This window comes from Scyliorhinus torazame, chromosome 16 (assembly GCF_047496885.1).
Source record: "Scyliorhinus torazame isolate Kashiwa2021f chromosome 16, sScyTor2.1, whole genome shotgun sequence".
In the NCBI taxonomy this organism is placed as follows: Eukaryota; Metazoa; Chordata; class Chondrichthyes; order Carcharhiniformes; family Scyliorhinidae; genus Scyliorhinus; species Scyliorhinus torazame.
Window position 1 is genome coordinate 144610135 of NC_092722.1, and position 23734 is coordinate 144633868.

General features: G+C 40.8%; 1 protein-coding gene across 1 annotated transcript in view; it reads left to right on the top strand.

Annotated features, from left to right (window-relative positions):
* Window positions 1-23496, top strand: part of LOC140392303 (uncharacterized) — a 35769-nt gene extending 12273 nt beyond the window's left edge. The window contains exons 3-5 of the mRNA XM_072477619.1: window positions 12152-12322; window positions 14496-14561; window positions 21601-23496. Coding sequence (XP_072333720.1) covers window positions 12152-12322; window positions 14496-14561; window positions 21601-21627 — 264 coding nt within the window. The 3' untranslated portion in view covers window positions 21628-23496. The remainder of the gene's footprint in view (window positions 1-12151; window positions 12323-14495; window positions 14562-21600) is intronic.
* The last annotated feature ends 238 nt before the right edge of the window (window positions 23497-23734 follow it).

The window sequence follows — 23734 nt, forward strand, 5'->3', positions numbered from 1 at the left end:
TCAGTCAGTAGAGAATAAAATTAATTTGAATGATGACTGTTTCTGCTTATTATTCTATGACTAAAATCCTTCTAAAACAATTTCACAAAGTTTTTCAAAAGTGTCAAATGTGAATCTTATTTTGTAAGTGAAGGGTGTCTTCTTCGGTGATCACATGCAAAGGATTATGATTGTCCACCTCAGAAACTCTGTATTGCTGGTAATGGGTTCTGTCGTTTCTTGTATTGCTGGTGAGCCTCATAGTCGACCACACACTTGGCAGGTGTTTCCGGGAGGTGGGTTTGGTCCTTGGACTCTAGATCACTGGTATTCCTTTCTCAGGCTCCATTTCTGGGCCTCCTCGTGCCGCCAGGTGTCCTTGAAACAATTGTGTCCCTCCCCTTCCAGAAACCAAAAAGTGCTGAAGATAGCCATCATCTCAAGATGTGAAGAAACCATCAGCAGCAAGACCAGGAAACACCAAGATTGATTTAACAAGAAAAACCACACCATCCAAGACCTTGTCAACAAGAAGAAGAAAACTCTGCGCTTGACAAAGCAACATAAACATAACTAGCAAGGCAAAGAGGGAAAGCTCATCTATCAGTCAAGGTGGATGTACAAAGAAGAAATCTAGAACCAATAGTGGACTGAGAAAGCTAAGGAGCTGCAACCCCTTGCTGATAAGCAGGACACATAGGGCTGCTTCCGTGCCACCAAGGCAATATATGGACCCAGTGCCCAAGGCCTCAAACCGGTGTGGAGCAAGGGCGGAATCCTCTTGAGAAACAGAGGAAACATCAGCCTTTGGAGAGAACACTTCAAAGAACTCCTAAAACCATGATACAATCTCAGATGAGGATGTGTTTGAGGAAATCCCCTAGCTTCCCATCAAAGATGAACTGGGACTGACACCAAGCATGGATGAAGTTAAAGCCGCCATTAAACATGGAAAAACCACATTGAGTGGATGTGATTCCAGCGGAGAGTTTCAAACTTATAGGAGAAGAGATTACCCGTCATCTCCATCGCTGTTGCTGAAAATCTGGGAAAGAGGAGATATTCCTGCCAACCTCTGGAATGCCATCATCACCACCATATTAAATAAAATGGACTGTGAGAACGACTGATGAATCTCCCTACCCTCCAAATCTGTGAAGATCATCACCTGAATCCTAGCCAGCCACCGCGTCCAGAAATCCTTCTGAAAAACAGTGTGGCTTCCCACCAAACCGTGGAATAGCGGACATGATTTTCACTGCTCGGCAATTCGAGAGAAATGCCAGGAGCACCATCAACCATTCTACATGGCCTTCATCGATCTGACCAAGGCTTTTTACTCAGTCAATTGGAAGACCCTGTCAAAGGCTGGCTGTCCAGCCAAATTCATCAACATCCTCCAACTCCTCCATTACAAGGTGTCGGCGACAGTCCTCACCAACAGAAATAAGACCGAAACCTTTGACGCCAAGACTGGAGTCAAGCAGGGATGTGTCGTCATCTCTCTCTTTTCTCCCCCCCCCCCCCCCCCCCACCATTTTCTCTATTTTCATCATGACTATCCTTTCTTTTACCTTGTCAAGAACAAGCTTCCCAGTGGACATCGTCTGCAGGATGGATGGAAAAATGTTAACCTAAACCAATAAAATCCCAGAAGAAAAAGACACCTGACATTGCTCATGGAACTACAGAATGTGGATGGCATCACAATCGCCGCTTTCTCAAAAGAGAATCTTCAAGCCATGCTTGACACCTTTGCAGAAGCATACCGAGGAATCGGTCTTGTCCTCAACCGCAAGAAGACTCTAATCCTTCATCAACTTGCCCTGGGGCAAGATCTAGTCTCCCTCTATCAACATCCGAGAAACCCCTGCCTCCACTGGACACCTAAGGATGAGAGTCTTTGACAACCGCAACATTGGTGCTGACACCTAAGATCCTTGTGTCCAAGGCAGTCATCCTCAAAGCTGTGAAGGGCGTACTAACGTTGGCATTTGTGAAACTGGCTGTGAAACATTTTGTGCTTTGGGAGACTCTGTATAAGAATCTTTAGCAGAGGGTAGGAAAATAAACACTGTTTATTGAAGAAGCTAGAATACTAAAGCAGGATCATGATATATTGCATCCAAACCACATGCTCTATTCAGGGTTTAGTCTGCAGTCACCTGAAAAACTGGGGTAAGGACAGGAGATGAGTAGGAGCTGTCCTATTGCAACCCTGGTGTTAAACCTTAAGGAAGTTGCAATGCTATTTTCTTCTCCAATAGTGCACTATAATTTGAAAAATTCCATTCAGGAGAAGGAATATAGGATTGAACGGAATGCAAAAGCTCATTATTCTGTCAGAATTGCCCTGGGGGCTTGGTACATCAATGAACTGTCATGTGTGCTACTTAGCTGAGCAGGGTATAAAAGTTTGTGAGTTAGCTGATTTCAATTTGAATAATAATACAATCCTAGAATTGATTCACACTGCTTAACTAAGGAGGATAAAAATAGGCATGGATTGATTGCTCACCAGTGAACCCCTGTTAGAGGATGTGTGTCGTGTCGCTTCAATAAGGACAAAATGGAGCATAATTGTATGATGTCTGTCTTCAGTGCAAACTCTCACCAACTCGATTTTATGCTCAAATAACAAGTTATTATAAGTGATGCAGCTATTACGGTTTCAGGTGAGTGAGCTAAAAACTTAAAAATTACTTCTCTAAGGAGCCTGAAATTCCCAGAACATAATGGTGCTGCAAAGGTTTATTCTTGGACAAAATGTCTCCCTTTTATGTTGAGGTACTCTGCCATCTTCAATATTGAGTCCAAAGTGAATACCATGATAAACCTGAAATGTTGCTCATTGGCCCATGTTGGCTACATTACACCCTGGGGCGGCAGGGTGGCACAGTGGTTAGCACTGATGCCTCACAGCTCCAGGGGCCTCCCGGATTCAATTCCGGCTTAGGTCACAGTCCTTGTGGAATTTGCACTTTCTTCCCGTGTCTACGTGGGTTTCCTGCGGGTGCTCAGTTTCCTCTCACAGTTCAAAGATGTGCAGGTTAAGTGGATTGGCCAGACTAAATTGTCCCTTAATGTCCAAAAGGTTAGGTGGGGTTACGGGAATAGGGTGGAGGCCAGGGCTAAGTACGTTGCTCTTGCCAAGGGCCGGTGCAGACTTGATGGGTCGAATGGCCTCGTTCTGCACGAATTCTATGTTTCTATACTTGCAAGAAGCCATGAACCAGTCGTTTTAATTTTGCACCTTCATTTTTTACTTTGTTTTTAAATTGAGATTCTCACATATACTTGAAAAGATGCGCAAAGAATTCAGTGCAGTATTTGAAAAAGACAGGCAATTCTGGCAAACATTGCTACCTTGTCCAACTCCACCAAAAAAAGTTAATATGTTCATTTCATTTTCTCTACACATGGGCTGCAATATTTGCTGACATAATGGACAGTATACTTCAAAAGTAATTAATTAGATGTGAAATACTTTGGGGCATGCTCCAACATGATATAGTTTCGATTTTTTTTTTTTCCTTTTTGTCTGGTTTAACTTGCTTCTCTGTTAAATTATTTTCCTTTATACCTGCTCCACCTCTTTGCTTTTCCTAATGAGGATGGATTCATGCTTAATGTCCTGACCCATCCAGCTTCTGTGACTAATTCAGATGACCAATTCTGTGCCCAGTCTTCTTTGGCAGTTCAGACTGTGACTCAGCCTTTCTACCTCACCTTGCAGCCACTTGTCTCTTGTAGGCTGACTGCTGTTTTTGTGTTTGCTGTTTTCAGTAGCACAAAACAAGAGGTTCAGCTGTTTGAGTTTATATTGCATGTTTCTCTTGTCCATATGACTTAAGAGTACAAAACAAATGAGGGATCATAAAAGTTGTGAGCTGATGATTCAAATTATATGTGAATATTTCTGGAGAAAATTCTGTGTGTACGCTTGTGTTAGTGTGACTGCAGATGTCGATGCCAAAATATCAAAATACCGAGATTAATATCTATAAAAATGAAAACGAGTAGATAGTCAGCAAAGCCTTTTCCATGTACAGATTGTCCAGCACAGGGTCTGGAGTATTCCTGTAAAAGTTTGATTTATTTTCAGTGAAAATTCAAATTTCCAAACCTAGAGACATTTCACTCCGTTACTGTCTGAAACTAACATCAATAATACTGGAGAGAAACTGGAAGAAAAATTACAGAATTAGGAGAAGCAGTTTCACATCAGGGCTTTCATTTATGAACATGGATTGCACAGAATAAGGATAATAAATTATGGTTTGGTTTCTGTAATACTGGTAAATTTGCAGCCTTCATTCATATGACTTTATTAAAGTACATTACAGCCAATTTCCTTTTCCGTCTGGGTTTTTTTTTCAATAAAAAACAGCTTTGAAACCAGTTGAAGACCATTTCATTGTAGAGCCCTCTCTTTCACCAGTCCTGGTGCCAGTGCTCCAGGAATCAAAACCTGTTTCTCACACACCAATCTTTGAGCAATGCATTCCATTTTGTGATCTTATTTATCCTCTGCTAATTTGCTTGTGGTTCAGTAGTAATCTGGCACCTGTGGTGTTGGGTGCTCTGGTGCACAGATGAGCCAACACAGTTGTATGTGGTACAACTCTATTTTATTATAACTCTCATAATACAGTTCGTTCTGGATACTCTGCACGTGCTGTCTCCCTGAGTGTGTTTGATAACAGATGTGTCCTGGTTCTCCTCTGCAGCTAATACTGACCACCGGGGGTCGTGTCTGTGCTTTTATATCTTTCTGTCATTGGTTGTGGTGTTGTGTGTTCTGATTTGTCTGTTGGTGTGTCTATCATGATGTGTGTGTTTGAATATCATGACATCCCCCCCTTTTTACAAAGATATGTGCCTACGTGGTTATAAATATAATTGTGTCGTGAGTGCATCGAAGAGTGTGTGTGTGTGTGTTATGTACAGCGTGTGTATATGACGTAACTATTTACATGGGGCGATGTCGGGTGCGTCACACTAACAAGGTTGTACCATAACAAAACTTGGATGCGAGAGAAAAAAAAAAAAACTTGAACATTGGTCTGGTCAGACGATATCTGGAACAATAAACAACAACAGGTTATAATACAGAAGTGTTTGACTTTTTGAACGTATGAACAGCGTTATAAGTCCAGTCTAATGGGTGACAGCCAATGTGCAACACGAAAGGTTCGGCCGAGTCATAGTCATATAGGACCACGGAGCTATCATTGGGCTCGCGAGGTCCGGAAACACTGTAAAGATCGTCATCGAAGTATTCAAGGTCGGAATCATCGGCTTGTGCGTAGGTAACTGCTTGTCGGAGGGTTCTTCGGAGGTCAAATTCATCTCCTGGGTCAATTTGCGGCACTGTGCTGTCATTCCAGGTGAGGGAAGGTTGTTTTACAGCTTTAACAGATTTTTGTTTTTTTGATTTGGGACGTTTCCCTTTTAAATTGGATTTGGGACATTTCCCTTTTAAATTGGTGCAGTCTGGGGCCTCTGACATCCTGACGCTCGGTATGTAGCACGTAGGAAGCGACTGCGCATGCTCAGATCGCTGTTCCTTTACCGATGGCCGTTTTCTTGACTGCGCATGCGCAGCATCTCGCACATGCGCAAACGAAACTTCCGGTTCTGCGCACTGCTCGCGCAACTGTGCTAGCGTGATACCTTTAGCAAGATGGCCGCCGACCTCGACCCAGCCTTCTCTCAGGCCCGGGATTTTGGCTTCTGGGAATTCGGGCTCCGGGATCCCAGCCACGAGGTGAGTACTGCAGCTTTTCTTACCTTTATTTGCCGATTGGATTGCGTTTTCTTCACAGTACTTGGAGAATTTGTCCAGGACTGCCTGGTAATCGTACCTTTGCTGCCTCCTGAAGAACCTGAACCTTGTGAATATTTCTCTTGCCCTTGCACCGGCGATGGTGAGGAGAAATTCAATTTTTTCGCTATCATCCAGGTCTTGGAGTTCAGCTGCCACCAGGAACAATTCGAACATTTGCCGGAATCGCCGCCAGTTTTCGCGGAGATCGCCGTAGCACTGGAGCGGCTGCGGAACCGGGAGCTCTATCATTTTGCCTGGGCACTGCTGGTTGTCTGTGTACACTGAGGTATGCCGGCAGGTATCGATCCACTCCTGTACCATGTGGTGTTGGGTGCTCTGGTGCACAGATGAGCCAACACAGTTGTATGTGGTACAACTCTATTTTATTATAACTCTTATAATACAGTTCGTTCTGGATACTCTGCACGTGCTGTCTCCCTGAGTGTGTTTGATAACAGATGTGTCCTGGTTCTCCTCTGCAGCTAATACTGACCACCGGGGGTCGTGTCTGTGCTTTTATATCTTTCTGTCATTGGTTGTGGTGTTGTGTGTTCTGATTTGTCTGTTGGTGTGTCTATCATGATGTGTGTGTTTGAATATCATGACAGCACCCAAACTGGGTTTTGCAGAACCCAAGATTCCGTTCAATACATCCATGGTTTCCGCAGTAAGCCAGGCTGGTGTATAACATTGAAAAATGTTACAAAGTCGTGGGGCAAGTGAGAGGGTGGCAGTGAGGCAAGCAAGGGTGATGATGGGGCCATGGGGCAGCAGCACGAGCGAGGGGGAGGGTGGGGTGGGAAGCTGGCAATGGCACGAGCAAAAGGGGCAGCAGATTTGGGGGGGGTGGGGGGGTCAAGCGTGGAGGTGGAAAAATCTAGTCTTTTTCAACGAAATTAAAGCTCCGGGCACAGCTACTCCCTGATTCATTGCCTTGACCCATCAAGCGGGGGGGAGACAGTGGCAATGTCACCAGGCTAGTAAGCTAGAGGCCCAAGCTAATGCTCTAGGGTCATGGGTCTGAATCCCACCAAGGCAGCTGGTGGAATTTAAATTCAGTTAATTAATCTGGATTAAAAAGCTAGTATCGGAAACAGTGACCATAAAACCATTGTCGATTATCGTAAAAATCCATCTGCTTCACTGATTTCCTTTTTTAGGTAAGAAAATCTGTCATCCTTGACTCACCTGGCTTCCATGTGTAAGCGATGTGGTTGACTCTTAAATGCCCTCTGAAATGGCCTAGTAAGTCACTCAATTGTCTACAAAAAGGAATGAAACCGGATGTGTCACCCGGCATCAACATAGGCACCAAAGCAACTGTGGCATACCCAGCGCTGTCTATCCTGCAAGGTCCTCCTTGCAAACATATGGCATATGCCAAAATTGGGAAAGCTGCCCCAAAGCAACAGCCTGACATTGTCATGCTCACAGAATTATATCTTACAGACATATCCTAGACACCACCATCATCATTCCTTAGTATGTCCTGTCCCACAGACTTGCATGCAAAGCTGCAAAACCAACATGTGGGAAGACCAAGCTAAGCGATCCACAATCAACAGGTCAGATCTAAGCTCTGCAGTCCGGTCACATCCAGTCGTGACTGGTGGTGGACAATTAAACAACTCGAGGAGGCTCATTAAATATCCCCATCCTCACGATGCAAGAGCCCAGAACTTCAGTGCAAAAGACAAAGTTGAAATATTAGAAACAATATTCAGGGAGAAGTGCTGAGAGGATGATCCATCTCGGCACCCTCCTGATGTTCCCAACATAAAAATGCCAGTCTTCAGCCAATTCTATTCGCTCCACCTGATGTCAATAAAACATTGAAGGACAACATTTCAGTAATAGTACTGAAAATTTGTGCCCCAGAACTAGCTATGCCCTTAGCCAATCTGATCCATTACAGCTACACCACTGGCATCTGCGCAGCAATGTAGAAAATTGCCCAGGTACATTAAGCCATAAAAAAAGAACAAATCCCAGTCAATTACCATTTGACTGCTCTTGATCATCAGCAAAATGATGAAAGGAATCATTAATAGTGTTATCAAGCAACACTTAGAAACAACCTGCTCACTGACTCTTAGTTTTTGGCACAGCCACTCATTGCATCCTTGGTCCAAATAGTGACAAAAGAGCTGAACTCCAGAGGTGAGGTGAAAATGGACTGCCCTTAATATCAAGGCAGTGTTTGACACAGTGTGGTATCAAGGAACCGTGGTAAAACTGGAGTCAATGGGAATCAGAGGGTACAAATTCTCCACTTCACCAGTGGACAAAGGGTGATGCTTGAGGTTGTTGCAGGTGAATCATGTCAGTCCCTGAACATTACTGCAGGACCCCTTCATGGTAGTGCCCTAGGCCCAACCATCTTCAGCTGTTTCATCAATGACCTTCTGTCCATCACAAGGTCAGAAGTGGGAATGTTCACTGATGATTGTGCAATATTCAAAACCATTCATGATTCCTCCGATACTGAAGCATTTCATACCCATCTGCAGCAGAACGTGGCCAACATTCAGGCTTGGGCTGATAAGTGGCAAGTAACATTCACATCACATTCACAGCTCCCCGTGTCTGCGTGGGTTTCCTCCCGGTGCTCCGGTTTCCTCCCAGTGTCCAAAGATGCAGGTTAGGTGGATTGGCCACACTACATTGCCCTTTAGTGCCAAAGGTTAGGTGGGGTTACGGGCTAGGGTGGAGGCATGGACTTGGGTAGAGTGCTCTTTCAAGGACTGGTGTAAACTCAATGGGCCGAATGGCCTTCTTCTGGCACTGTAAATTCTATGAAGAAGGCAGCTCACCACCACATTCTCGAAGGCTATGGAGCATGGCCTTGCCAGTGATACCCATATCCTGTGAAATAAATTATAGGAACCTGGCTGGATTATTTCTTGGACTAAACTATGCACATTTAAATATCATTAAATTGGCAGTATTACATCGCATTAAAATTCAAACTCTGATAACCAACTCAGGAGGGAGATAAAGAGAGGAGTCAGTTCATGCCTGCTAACCTGGTTGTGACATTGGTCATTGCTTGGCACTTTCGCGCAAATATTGCTTGGCACTTATCAGCCTGAGCTTGAATGTTGTCTATGTCTTGCTGCGTGTGTACACAATCTGCTTCAGTGTGTCATTGAGTCACCGGTTGTACTAAACACTGCAATCATCACTGCACATCCCCACTTATGACCTGATGATGGAGGGAAGGTCATTGATGAACAGCTGAAGTTGGGCCAAGGACACTACCCTGAGGATCTTCTGCAGCAAAGTCCTGGGGCTGAGATTACTGGCTTCAACATAAATATTTTCCTTTGTGCTACATGTGACACCAAGCAATGGAGATTATTGCCTGATTTCTATTTTGCTAATGATCCTGAGTACCACACTCGGTAAAATGCTGTCTTGATATCAAGGGCCATCACCCTCATCTAACCTCTGGAATTCAGCTTTAGCTAAGGATTTAACTTTTATTTATTCAATGTGTATTATTATTAACATATAAGCATGCGATTTGTATTATCGACTACCTAATATGATTTTTGCACGTCTTGAACAAGAGAAATGAAGGATATACCAATCACAAAACAAGCTTCTAACTGTCCGATTTAAATATATTCCTAAGTCTCCTGATATTTGAGATAAATAATTTTCTTATGTCATAAGGTTTCCAGTTTCCCCAGAAGAGCCATTTACGTTGTGTAATCTGTAGCCAACTCATCACTCCTGTTACTGCAGTGGGTAATGATGTAACACAAATTATATAGTATCTGAATTGATGGATTATCATGCCTAGTTTTAGTATTGTACCTTGGAGCATTTGTCAATACATTACAAAAACATTAACTTCATCCATTGTAGTGATGTCAAATTTAATGTGGGCAATTAGATGTCATTCATATGGTATTTATGAATTTTAAAAGGGTTTATTTTTTAATTTGAAACATCTTTAGGAGCTTTTAGTGCTCTGGACAACTGGAAGATGGCACCTACATAATTAGCATTTAATCCACCATATCTGAGGCCAGTTAAAAGATACTAACAATGCAATTTTGTGTATTTTTCAGTGTGTATTTGGCTGAGTTAATGTTTTCTAATGACCTGTGATCATTTGCCCTAATTCAATTGGTATGCTTAAGCAGTGAACATTTTATTTAAAGGAACAGATTGTAGAGCAATGTGAAATTGGGATTATATTGAGGTTCTAACCTATTATTCCTGGGATATGGTCGCTGCCTATTTTTAAAAGGGATGAGAACAAGGTGGTGAGTTGCTGTCCTGAATTCAACTGAGTGGCTTGCTAGGCAGTTTCAGAGGACACATTGGTCAGATAGGGTAAGAATGAATGATTTCACAGCGCCAGGGTCCCAGGTTTGATTTCCCCACTGGGTCACTGTCTGTGCGGAATCTGCATGCTCTCCCCATGTCTGCGTGGGTTTCCTTCGGGTGCTCCGGTTTCCTCCCAGAGTCCAAAGACGTGCAGGTTAGGTGGATTGGCCATGCTAAATTGCCCTTTGTGTCCAAAAAAGATTAGGAGGGGTTATTAGGTTACGGGGATAGGATGGAAGTGAGGGCTTAAGTGGGTCAGTGCAGACTCGATGGGCCGAATGGCCTCCTTCTGCACTATGTTCTATGTTCTATTTAAAGGGCATGAATGAACTGTGGATGGGGTTCTATGAGAGTCTGATAATCATGGTCTCCATGACTGATACTATCTTTTTATTCCAGATTTATTTATATTTCACAGCTGCCATGGAGGCATTTGAACTAGTGTATCCAGAGTACTAGTCCAATGCTGTAACCACAATGCTACTATACTGCTATTATTTTCAGTTGTATTAACTCTAGTATCATGGTCCTATCTGCTACTATATTTTGGCATTATTTTGCATTAATGCCCAAGACTAGCAAGTGGAGGGGGGTGGGGAGAGAATATTAATCTCTCTCAGTACCCAATTTTTCTGTTCAGTACATTTTCTTCACATTTTGTTGGAGATTGCTAAGATATAATATCCCTGATATGCTGAAATCTGTTGTCTAGTCTTGCATATGCAGAATAGTTACCAGGATAAGGTGCAAGGGGTTCACACAAGCATCAGCTGAAGTCTTCAGGAGAGAGCAGATTATTTGAGAGCAAAATAAAAATAGCAATGGTTCATTCCAAGTCAAAGGTTTATGCATTTGTAAGCTCAAATGTGTATGTTAATTTTGAGCTATTTTTAATGTCCTGTTTACACAACAGGGGCTTCTAATTATGCTGCATTTTACCCAACATGTGAGTATCTAACATTCACATCTAAAATTCCTGTTAGGTCAAGATTGTCAAAATATTAATCTTCAAAGTAAATCTGGCATCAGAAAATTTATGGTGGTAAATTCAGTGCTACCAGCGTGATGCACTATCAATTACCACAAAGACGAGAGTAGTGGGATAATCGAGGCTTTATTGAGCAAAGATGTTGTGCCTCCTGTAGCTGTCACCAGAATGGCTGCAGCACCAGCGAGCACACATTTATACGCCGCCTACTGGGCGGAGCCAGCAGGCAGGGATTTACCCATGTATCTCTAGTATACGTGTCTTGCCGTAATACATATAATACTGCTAGTGGTGACTCCCACACAGCGCAGTTAGGGATAAGAGTTAGGGGTAGAACACTGCAGTCTTGATTCTCTGATGTGTGCTTTCTTTATGCAAGGTTCCACATTAAGAGTACTGCATTTGGAATGGCACGGTGGCACAGTGATTAGCACTGCTGCCTCACCGCACCGAGGACCCGGGTTCTATCCCTGGGTCACTGTCTGTGTGAAGTTTGCACTCGCCCCATGTCTGCGTGAGCTTTACCCCCACAACCCAAAGATGTGCAGTGTAGGTCGATTGCCCATTCCTTTGAGGTCAACCAACAAAACAGAAGAAAGGAAAACAAACTGAGGGACAAAGCAAAAAAGGGCCGCTCCTGATAGGGGCACCGCCCAAACATAACAAAGATCAGAAACTTAAAAACATCAAATAAGAGTGCAGTTAACGAGGTCAGTAAAGCACCCCAGCCCCTGCAGTGCTCCACCGGGCATGGAAGGCCTCGATGTGCCCGTCGACACCACATGCAGAAGAAAGGCTAGGTGGATTGGCCACGCTAAATTGCACCTTAATTGGAAATATTATATTTTTTTAAAAGACTACTGCATTTACCCTTAATTATAGCTTGACAGCTTTTCTTGGCCTATTCAGTACATTTTACAGAAAATTGCTGTTCATTAATAATAATATTCAGAAATAAAGTTCAGATTTGTATTCATTTATATAACTGGTGTAATACACTTTTATAATTTCAGAAACGGTTTTGCCAAGGATTAGATGGTAGCCTTGCAGTTGAGAATGATGTACCATACACCCAGCTAAACTGGAGCTCCATGGATCATTGGAATCTACAGAAGCATGTTGATCCTGCAGAACTGACAGGTCGAACAATTTCAGTCCCTAATGTGGACAAGTTGACTTTTGTGGTATGGCCCAATTTTTCTTTTTTAGAGTTGCCATCCAGTCAGTGATTAATATTTGGAAAATGAAATATCTTAAGAGCATCACTACTTTCAAGATCAGAAATACTTTGCAATTCTACTTTTTACTAAGCATATTTTATCAACTAATTTTTGACTTCTCAAAATGAACTGTATATAAATATGAATCAATAATCAATTAAACATTTTTGGAATGCTTACATTAAGGAACATTCAACAGCTTCAAGATTCAGGAACTGCCACAAAGCATAATGATGGATGCTTTGTGTTATGTTGAGTTATACAATTTATTTATACAATTTCTAGATTTTTGCTTGTCCAAATCTAGTCTGCACTTGGAGAACATTTTGCATTATACATGATACCAGGATGAAGATGTTGTTTTTCTCACTAGTCGTGGGAAAAAGTTGATGTGCTGAATAAAGGGTGTTGCTCAATATTTAAGTACATAAACATTTTTCCCAATAGGAAAAATGTCTATCTACTTAAATATTGTGCAACACCCTTTATTGTTTCCTTCCTGTTTTACTATATAACGCTCAACATGTAAAAGATAGTTGTTTCATCTCAAACATCTTAACACAAGTATGTCTTACTGCAGCTGTACTACACAAGGAGCATTGTGTACAGTTTTGGTCTCCTTATCTAAGAAAGGGAATACTTGCCATGGAAGGAGTGTAACAAAGGTCCACCAGACTGATTCCTGGGATGGTAGGTTTGTTGTGTGAGGAGAGATTGGTCGACTTAGCCTGTATTTAATGGTATTTAGAGGAATTAGAGGGGATCTCATTGAAACATAAAATTTCTAACAGGGCTGGACAGACTGGATGCATGAATGTTGTTTCCTCTGGCTGTGGGGTTGAGAACCAGGGGTCACAGTCTCGGGGTACTGGGTAGTCTATTTAGGACTGAGATGAGGAGAAATGTCTTCACGCAAGGTGGTGAACCTTTGGAATTCTCTACCACAGAAGGTTGTGGAGGCCAAGTCACTGAATATGTTTAATAAGGGAGTAGATAGATGGGGACCGGTTTAGCTCAGTCAGCTGGACAGCTAGTTTGTGATGCAGAGCAAGGCCAACAGCGTGTGTTCAATTTCCCCTACCTGCTGAGGTTATTCATGAACACTTCTCAACCTTGTCCTTCACCTGAGGTGTGGTGAACCTCAAGTTAAATCACCACCAGTCATCTCTCCCAGTCAAAGGGGAAAGCATCCTACGGTCATCTGAGACTCTGGTGACTTTATTTACTATTTTCTGTACTTCTCTGTTATACTGTCTGAGCATTGTTCCCTTCTGGAAATGTGAGATCATGGAGTTACCCATAGTTTGACTCTCTCCGTCTGAAACAAATTCTAAAATCTGCTAAATGGAATATGTTAAATCATTAATTTTGTTAAACAAGTATTATTGCAGTCTAGTTATATTTTTATGTATTTATAACCTGAGGTAAGCATAGTGCACCACATTCACACTGATCACTTCATATATATTTATTTATAACCCGAGGTAAGCATAGTGCACCACATTCACACTGATCACTTCATAATATTTGCAATTTTTCCTTTTTTTTTTCATTTCAGATTTCTCATTTTGAGAACAAAAACAGAATTTGTTGGGGATGCAGACTATTTCAATATGTCCTTGAAATGTTAACCTGTTGTTTTGCTTTATAGACTGATTGAAATGTTGCACATTTCCAGTGTTTTCTGTTGTTGTCATTATTCCTATTGGGAAATATTAATCTAAAATAAAAGGGATAGCTTCCCTCCTCCACATAATTTTTAAAAAACTGACTGGTTTTAATTTCCAATTGGTTTGTCGTTATTGAAGATGAGACTATTTCCCAACCAAAGAGATGGTAGACATTGTTCCTAATACACACATTTCTTTCACTTCTTCCACTTTTTGTTCTGTGGCAAAGTTAATCTCCATGATAGCACAGCTATATAACTCCTATCGCTCTATAATGAAGCATGTTAGAGCATTAATGCAGAAGAAACCATTTATAAACTTTCATCATAATACATCTGTCCATATACAGTCTTCCAGGCAATTAGTAACTTTTATGACTTACCCCAAAAGGCTACCAATGATTAATTATTTGATAGTTGACATTATCTTACCAAATTTCATATTTACATTAGCATTTCTTTTCAAAGATGCAACAAAACCATGAACAAGTGGGCACATCAAAGCCTTGTCCTCGATGTTTAGCAGGTGAATCGGTAAGTAATTTTATTATTTCTAAGAATTACTGAACACATAAATATCCTTTGCGAGATCCTCCGTCGGTTGGATCCTCTGCTTTGCTGGCAGCGCACCCCCGCGTGCCGGCGGGGGTGCGCTACGCCAGAAAACGGGGCTGGCAGGATGGAGAATCCCATCCCCTGTCTTTATAAATGGAGGCTAGAATACCTGAATGAAGGTTGAAACTGCACGCCGAATGCCAAATATATAGATCATAAATTTAATAAAATGTTACTGAAACCCTCACTTTCAATGGTCAAGAAAACCTTTGGGAATGGCTGGTCCAGACTAGCCCACCATGCACTGAGGGAACTGCTCAATTGCATGGGGCCAGCTTATTTGAATGAAGGATATGGCTCTTAGCATAGATTTAGCTTTCCATTGGCAGCTAAGCAACAGCAAATTACCTTTAAATCTGCACTTATTCTTTAAATTTATGTGGGCACAAGTGTTATTTAGTCCGTCTAATGCTTCAAATAAATGTAAACGTTGTGTCGGCTTTTGTTGGAGGAGAAGAGGGAACAAAGTAAAATGAGAGCTCAATGTGGAGACATAAGACGTGCCTGGAGGTAAATGTCAAAGCAGTGTAGCTTATCAGTTTTATTGCTAGGAAAAGTGGATGTGCTACTGCTGTATGAAGTGGGAATGAAGAGGGTTAACCTGTTTGGTGATACTGTACCACTTGCCTGTGGGAAAGCCAAGGCCGCGTTTATGGGTCTGTGCAGTGTATGGCTGCCATCTATTATGCTTTGTAATGTTGGTAACCCTGTTCCTGGGATACATTCTTAGCTTTGCCTTCTGTCCTAAGGAAGAGTGATGAACCTTTTATCTTGCAAACAAGCCTTCTCTTACTAGCTTCATGCATCTGAACATCTGACTTAGTTGGCTTATGCCAGTTGCAGTAATTTAAGAATTGGGTAATGTATGCTTAATGCATTCCCATAAGAAGATCTCTCCCTATCATACAGATTGCCTGCAGGCTGACATCTAAACAATAGTTTTAGATTTTCCCCTTTGTGAAAGAAAAATGTCAACAGTGGGATATGCTCAGGTGGGTCAGTAAATACAGGATTTGGTATAAAGATGGTTACATCTCATTGCCTCCGCATTTGTTGCCCTGATATCTATTTTCCTCATCCTTCCCATGCAGTGTTCTTGGGACTCCTAAGAGGAACTCCCATCATCAGCACTTGATTTGCTACAAGTTGCAATGAAGCAACTTGTAGCAACATCTCTTTTATTTTTTAATGGAAATTATATACTCTTTTGGAGCACAATTAATGGAGGGGAAGGATGAAGGGGAAAGGAAGCTATCCTGGAGTAGTAAACCTGTGTCTGACTGAACAAGTCTAAATGTAGTGCATTATCAAAGCTAAAAAGTGCCTCGGAAACCCACCGATCCTCTTGTCACTTCTCACACCTATCTTACCTAAACTTAAATGTTCAAAGAACAGTGTTCTTGCTAAACTCGAGCATTTATATTTTTAACTATTGTAAGGGAACTCTACCTTTGCCAAGAATCCAGGCATGTCACAAAGGAAGATGTGCCCCTGACCATAAAAACGCACTTGTATTTATAGAGTGTCTTTAAAGTCTTTGGAATGTACTTTACACAATCAATTAAGTGTTTTTGAAATGTAGTCAATGTTATAATGTTGGAAACATAATCTGTTAGCAGACAGCAAACTCCCTCAAACAACAATTAAACAAATGATCAAATCATCTGTTTTACAAATGTTATTCGAAGAATAAATGTTTGACAGAATACTGAGAAAACCAATCTGCTCTTCAAATAGTGCTACAGAATTTTTAATTTCCCCATGAGAGGACAGACATCACTTCCATTTTATGTCTCATTGCTACACTGAAGTGTCTCCCTAGATTTTGTGATCAAATCTCTGAAACTATAGCCTCCTGACCCAGACATTAAGCCAAAGCTGACATATCTTTACAGCAGTTCCTGGAGGCAATGTCCAAGGTCCAACTATCTTCAGCTGCTTCATTATCTGCTGGTTGGAGTCATATTGAGCACAACGTAAGATGGTTGTAGCTGTTGGAGGGTCAATCATCTCAGTTCCAGGACATCACTGCAGAAAATGCTCCGTAGTGCCCTAATATCCTCGACCCAACCACCTCCAGTTGTTTCATCAATGACCTACCTCCCATCATAAAGTTAGAAGTGGGAGGTCGCGAGATGACAACGGCAACGAAATCCGTCCGGGAGAAGCAAGTGACAACACCAACACCAGATCCATTTGCGTATTGCCCTCTGTAATTGTTTCTCCGGCACCCAACTGTATATCTACCTCCCCAGTTCCCCCCCACCCCTCACAAACAGATGCCTACTTATGTGTTAAAAATAATATTGCCAATTGTACAAAGTTGTTGTTGAGCTAGTGCATAATACCCTACGTTATTTTATTTTATTTATGTTTTGTGTGTGCTCTTCTCTTCTCTATATATATATATATATATATATAAATATATACTTTGTTCAAAAACCCAATAAAAAACATTTATTAAAAAAAAAGTAGTGGGGTAGTTCGCTGATGCCAGCAACTCTTCAGAACCATTCACGGCGACTCATTGCTTTCTAATCACTGCAATTTCCAGTGCAAATATGCATAGAAAGTCGATGGACAGGGGTAACGAATATTTGATTAGTACCCTTCAATCGTGTTGGAGAGCAAGAACTTGGGCATTAATCTCCAACGATAGAATTTTCACAGTAGAATGAGTGGGTTGGAGCATATTATATTTAATGTTCTTTGTCAATTATGTCAATTGAAGTACATTTGTTTGTCACTTTTTGATTTTCTGAAGGCACGGTCTCCTTGTTTAGATATTAAATTTAAGCTCCCAGTGACCACTTCTAATTTTACTCGAGCAAAGGGAACTTTGCAACCAAATTGATATCGACATACATGCACACACGTAGAAGGAATTTGTTTGATAGTGATCTGGTGACGTGGAGTTGTTGAGCCCAGTGCAAACGTTGGACCCGACTGACTCATTTGTTCGTCAGAGGAATTCCTGAGCCTTTAGAAAAATCCTGTTTTTCATTGCAAAGATAAATCAAAAATGCAAAAACCTTAACTTTTTGAAAATATTAATGAACATGTTGAAAGTTGCATCTGCATTGTTAGGCAGTACAATAAATTGCAGTGCCGACAAGTTAAAATCCTCATTTTCATCATTAACTTAAGTAAAAAGAAACTGTTGAATTTGTAATGGTTTTTTTAAAAGTTCCAACACACTTCTCTGCCTCTTCTCAATACGTCACAGCCTCTTGGCTGTTTGACACTCTTTAAAAACTACTTTGACCAAGCTTTTGGTCATCTGACCTAAAATTTCTATGTGGCTCTATGTCTTACTCTGTTTTATAATTGCTCCTATTAAATTCCAAGTGGTATAGGAAAACAGATTGTTTAAAGCCAGCTATTTCAGGTGATTTCATACCTCCCTTTTTGAGGAAAGGCCAAATGTATCGAGGTGGTATTTTATCACTTGTTAGTCCTCTGTTTCAAAGTCCTCTATGACAGTGTTATGTCGACAAATATGACGAGCAAATTCCCCCTATATATAAATGAATGCCTGGGCATTTAATCTGTTTTGCTCTGTTGGCTGAGGGGAGAATGTTAGCCAGGACACGGTCAGAATTACATGTTTTTCTTCCATGGGTGACATAAAATTGTTTAGTTGTTTTGAGCAGGTTCGTACTTAATATTTCATATGGATGACAGCATTTCCTTAGCACTAAAGTGATTATGTAACCTAATCTTGGAGTAGAGTTTAACTTCACACAACCTTCCATCAAAGGCAGGAAAGCTACTAACTGAGCCAAGATGACAGCTAAATGCATTTATAAAGAAGAAAATCAGCACTGTTCAGGATGTTCCAAAGTGCTTTTCGGTTAATTAAGTACTCATTTTTGAAATTATTGTAATTTAGGAAATACAGCAGTCAATTTAGATTGTCCCTCAAAGCATTGCAATAAATGGCCAGATCATGGGTGAAATTACCTGAGGGAGCATAATTGGGAAGTGACATCCAAAATTATGCAGTTCTTGTGCACATTTTGGGTGTTATCAATTTACAGCCAAAGTTTCTGTGATGCAGCTTATGCTAGTGACAATGTAAAATTCAACAAAGGTGTAAACAATCATGGTGCAAGGAAAGTATGGAACTAGCACTGTACATTTTTCTAATATGACATTTGGTCTAGCCATCTCACCATCTTTCATGGACATTAGGCACAGCATGTTTAAGCAAATGCAATTATGGAAGCCTTTCAATTTTTAATGTTATGCATACTGAAGTCACAAAAATACATTTAAAGAAACAGTAAATAACGATTGTTTTTAAAAAATTAAAGTAAGGCCAAAAAAATGTCAATTTCCTGCTGTGTCTAAAGCAGGACACTAGATGTCTAAAGTTCTGTGTTGAATTTTGCATTTGTTTTGAACCACTGTGATTGTGTAAAATTCCCTTGTTCAGTTCCTTAACATGGCACAACCATTCCTTAGTATGGGCTCAGCCATTCCTTAGCATGGGCTCAGCCATGATAATGAGCCTGGATATGTTCAGGTACAGTGATCAATAGATGAACTTACAAGATGAACATAATTCAAGCATCAAATAATTATATGCATATTGCACTTGTGCACAAGCTTTCTTGATTTGTTTATGTCCGGCACTTTACAATTCTCTGGTTGCAAATATGCAAGAATGTTTATCCCAATCTGTTTTAGGTGTTGGTTAAAACATAATATTGACACAAGAGAATGCACCTGCCTTTCAAATAGCACCATGATATCTTTTTGGGATCTTGAATTAACATCTCATCCTACAGTGCAGCACTCCCACAGTATTGTATTGAAGTACCAGCCTAAATTATGTGCTCAAGTCTCTGAAATGGAGCTTGATATTGTGACTTTCTGACGCAGAGATGAGAGTGCTGCCACTGAGCAAATGGCTTGTCTTGAGTCTCTGCACTGGCTCAAGATGTCTATTCAGTGAGCTGCTGAGCCATACACACTACAAAGGACTTTGTCTTCACCTTCATTCAACCCTTCATCTATGGTGATTTAGTTGATTGCAAAATTTCAGCACCTTTAGTTAGGAGAAGAAAATTGCCCAGAGTTCTATCAGCCATCTATCTGTAGAATCTTACCTGAAAGAAGTTTGGATGATGTACTAGGGTATGATGGCGTCTTAGCTTGGGTGTGATGGCTTCTTAGGTTGAATGGACTGATAATATTTCTTCCCATGGCTTACATGAATAATAGTAATTCAGAAAAGGGACAAGAGGATGCCCAGAGGAACATAGAAGCAGGAGTAGGCCGTTTAGCCCTTCAGACCTGTGCCACCATTCAATAAAATCATGGCTGATTTGGTTGTGATCTCAACTCACTTTGCTGTCTGCTCCCCATAAACTCTTGACTCTCTTGCCTGTGTTACAGACACCTGTTCAGATCTTAACAGTGGCTAAGAGACTGGACAGATGCCACAACATTTTTAAAGTTTTAATACGGTGCAGACAGGTCAATCGTTCTAGAAGCGATAATGTAAGAAATTGGACTTGGTTATTTTATAAACAAGCTTTATTACAGCGAAAGATAAGAAAACAATAATTAATTTTTTACTTTAACTCTAACACAGATTAAATACAGTTTCTTAACGTTAACACACTACTTCCCATTAAATAACCATGCTGCTTACACAGACAGGTCAAGGCAAAACTTGCATTTACAAAGCAGTTTTCCTTCTGTTAGGGACGTTTGTTCAGAACCCTTTTCCAAAGCCTGTCTCAGTGGCAACTTTCATGACCTCTTTAGCCAATTTCCACAGTTCAGAACAGCAGTCTTTCTCTCTCTTTCTCTAAGCTCCACCAGCCCCTCAGTTAAAGGTTCTCTTGGGTTTCTAGACTTGAACTTATCATTATCTTAACTGATTGCCCACTCCCGTTTATACAAAAGAACAGAGCCATGCTATTGATATGCAACTAACCTTCCATGAATGGACAAATAGGTCATCAGACTGTGATAGGCTAATGGCTATTCAAACAAGCTTGTCCAAAATAACAATTGATCTTGAGTGGATCATCCTGGCTGAACCAGGGCATCTTGTATATTCCCACTAACGAGGTTAAGTCTGAATGGGATAAGGTAGCTCAGGGTATGGGCTTACACCTCTGACTTTGCTGCTAGCAGTCTTTTAGCTCAGTCTGCTAACCCCTAAAGTGCCTGCTACATCTCGGACCCTGTTTCTGGACCAAGTTCCTAATATCTCCCTATCATGACACCTGACATAAATGTGTCTACTTCTGCATTAAATAAATTCAAAGACCAAGCTTCCACTGCTGTCAGGGGAGAAGAATTCCACAGAGCAATGACTCTTTGGGAGAAAGGGTTTGCGGCATCTGTCTTGTTTTTAAACAATGTCCCTGAGTTTTAATCCCCCACCCCCCCAAACAAGAGGAAACATCCTTCAGGTATCCACTCTATCAATTCCCCTCCAAATCCTATATGTTTCAATATGACCACCTCTAATTCTTATAAACTCCAATGGGTATAGAGGATGCAAAACCATATGAAATTAAATGAAAACACTTATTGTCACAAGTAGGCTTCAAATGAAGTTACTGTGAAAAAACCCTAGTCGCCACATTCCAGCACCTGTTCGGGGAGGCTGGTACGGGAATTGAACCATGCTGTTGGCCTGCCTTGGTCTGCTTTCAAAGCCAGCGATTTAGCCCTGTGCTAAACCAGCCCCTGATATGCCAACAAAGTACATGACTAGGGAGGATTGAAAAGAGAAAATAGGTGAAGGGATTGGGGGACACAGATATCTTGTGGCTTATAGAACTCTGGAAGAAACAGTTTTTCAACTTTTGCTTGACATGTTATGTGTTATTTTCCACTATTTTATATGTTTGTTTCAAAGGATAAGCATACTTGTTCTGCCAGTAATACTGTTGAATTTTACTAATTATTTGTGAATGTGGTTCTGTTTTAGGGTCATATTAATCATATGACTGGCTAAAAGAAAAAAAATGACCATCATGTAAAGCTGAAGAGCTTTTTAGTGCCATTATGAAGATTCTACAAGCAGTTCAAATTGCTTAATAATTTTTTATTGCAAATCACTGCTTTCAAGCATCGCCAACATTCACCTAATGACAACAGCTGGCAACATTACCTGTTTTACTTGAGTTCTATGTGAATAATGTTTATTAATCTACTGAACATAAAACATTTTGTTTTCTAGTCAGAGGAAGTTAAATGAGTATAAAATAGGATTTGTTTCAACCAAGATACCTGATGACTTTTAAATAAATGGTGATAGCATTAACATTAGTGTTACAGTATAGAATTGATGTCCATATACTGTTTACTAAAAGTTAGGAACTTTTGTAGAAGAAAATGCTTCATTTTATTAATGAAAACAAAATGTTTATTGCCATGTTAGTTTTAAAACAGTGTAAATTGGTTAAATTTTTCTCTGCATTTTTCTCATTTTTTAATGTGCCAGATGATAAACAGCTCAGTGTGGGATTTCATTTACGAGCTACAGATTGTTAGTGCTATCTTGCCTTTCTTCTCCTTCATTTTATGAATGAAAAAGGTGACTACTGCTGGTGTCCAATTTCATTGGTTCTGGTAGCTCATCAAGTGCCATTCCTCATCTGTAAACCAAGCTGAACAGCCATTATAGTGGAGCTTGATTGTATCCACACATACACTTTCCAGTAAGATGACTGGATGGCAAGCCCAGAAGTGCAAAAGTAATTGTGACATCACGCCCCCACCCACCCCCAGTTAGCTATATATTCGACATATGGTGACATCAGGTGAAAGCTATCGTCTGAACTGCTGCCTTAACTAACCCTAACCTTAAATCATCAAAAAGAACATTTCTTTGTGGTAAACCATCTTGTTTCTTCCCATATCTGTTGGTGTCCTTGAACTTGGGCAGCACGGTAGCACAAGTGGATAGTGCTGTAGCTTCATAGCGCCAGGGTCCCAGGTTTGATTCCCCGGCTAGGTCACTGTCTGTGCGGACGTTCTACCCGTGTCTGCGTGGGTTTCCCCACACAGTCCAAAGATGTGCAGGTTAGGTGGATTGGCCATGCTAAATTGCCCTTAGTATTCAAAAAGGTTAGGGGTTATTGGGTTACAGGGAAAGGGTGGAAGTGAGGGCTTAAGTGGGTTGGTGCAGACTCGATGGGCCGAATGGCTTCCTTCTGCACTGTATGTTTTATGTTGCGAGGATGGGTCAACAAAGTCTTGGAGGTCTCTGTCCAGTGTGACATCAGAACATTGCACAGATTGATGCGTTCTGATTTATAAATGCGGATGGCATGGAGGGTTGTTAAGGGGAGAGACTGCTTCCCTCTTTCCAGAGGAGAAATTTGTCTTTTTTATTGTTCTATCTTCAGTAGTCTGGCTGAACTGGCAGGCACCAGTATCACCACTTTGTGATGGCTTATACTTAATACTTTTTTAACAATAGGTAAGAAAAGCTTAAAAATTAGATGCCACTTTTGAATATATATTTGTGTTTTTTTTTAATAATTCTGAGCAGGAAGCTGTATACTAAATGTTTACTTCATATCATGTTTAGAACATATCTGCAAGCATTTTGTGTCACTTCTGCAAATGATAAATGATTGTAATTTGAAACTGTTTATTGTGCAAAAACAAATGTGTTGGACATGTGATTTTTGGTACCTCTAGCATTGAAAACAAATTATGAAAAGATTTTGCACAGATCACAGTGGAAATTAACTTGGTACTGTTGAAAATATCTGTATCTACTGTTTACTGCTGCATTTAATGGATATTTGCTTCCTAGGCTCTTTTTAGGTTTAACTAAAATTTGAGCTAAAATAAAACGGGTGCTGTAATTTAAGATGTGATGCTTATTTGCCGTATTAATTCAGTTGACAGTTTTCTGCTGCGATTCCAGCTGATATTGCTGGATAAGTCAGATCCCAGAGTGGAACCTGGCTTTCTGGATCCTAACTTTTTTAAAACACGGAGGTCAGTTTACTGAACATATTCACAGGGGTCGACTTGTGAAATTTTAACACAAAGAACAAACAATTTATTAAACAAGAAAAATTAACCTTATTACACTGGACAAAAAG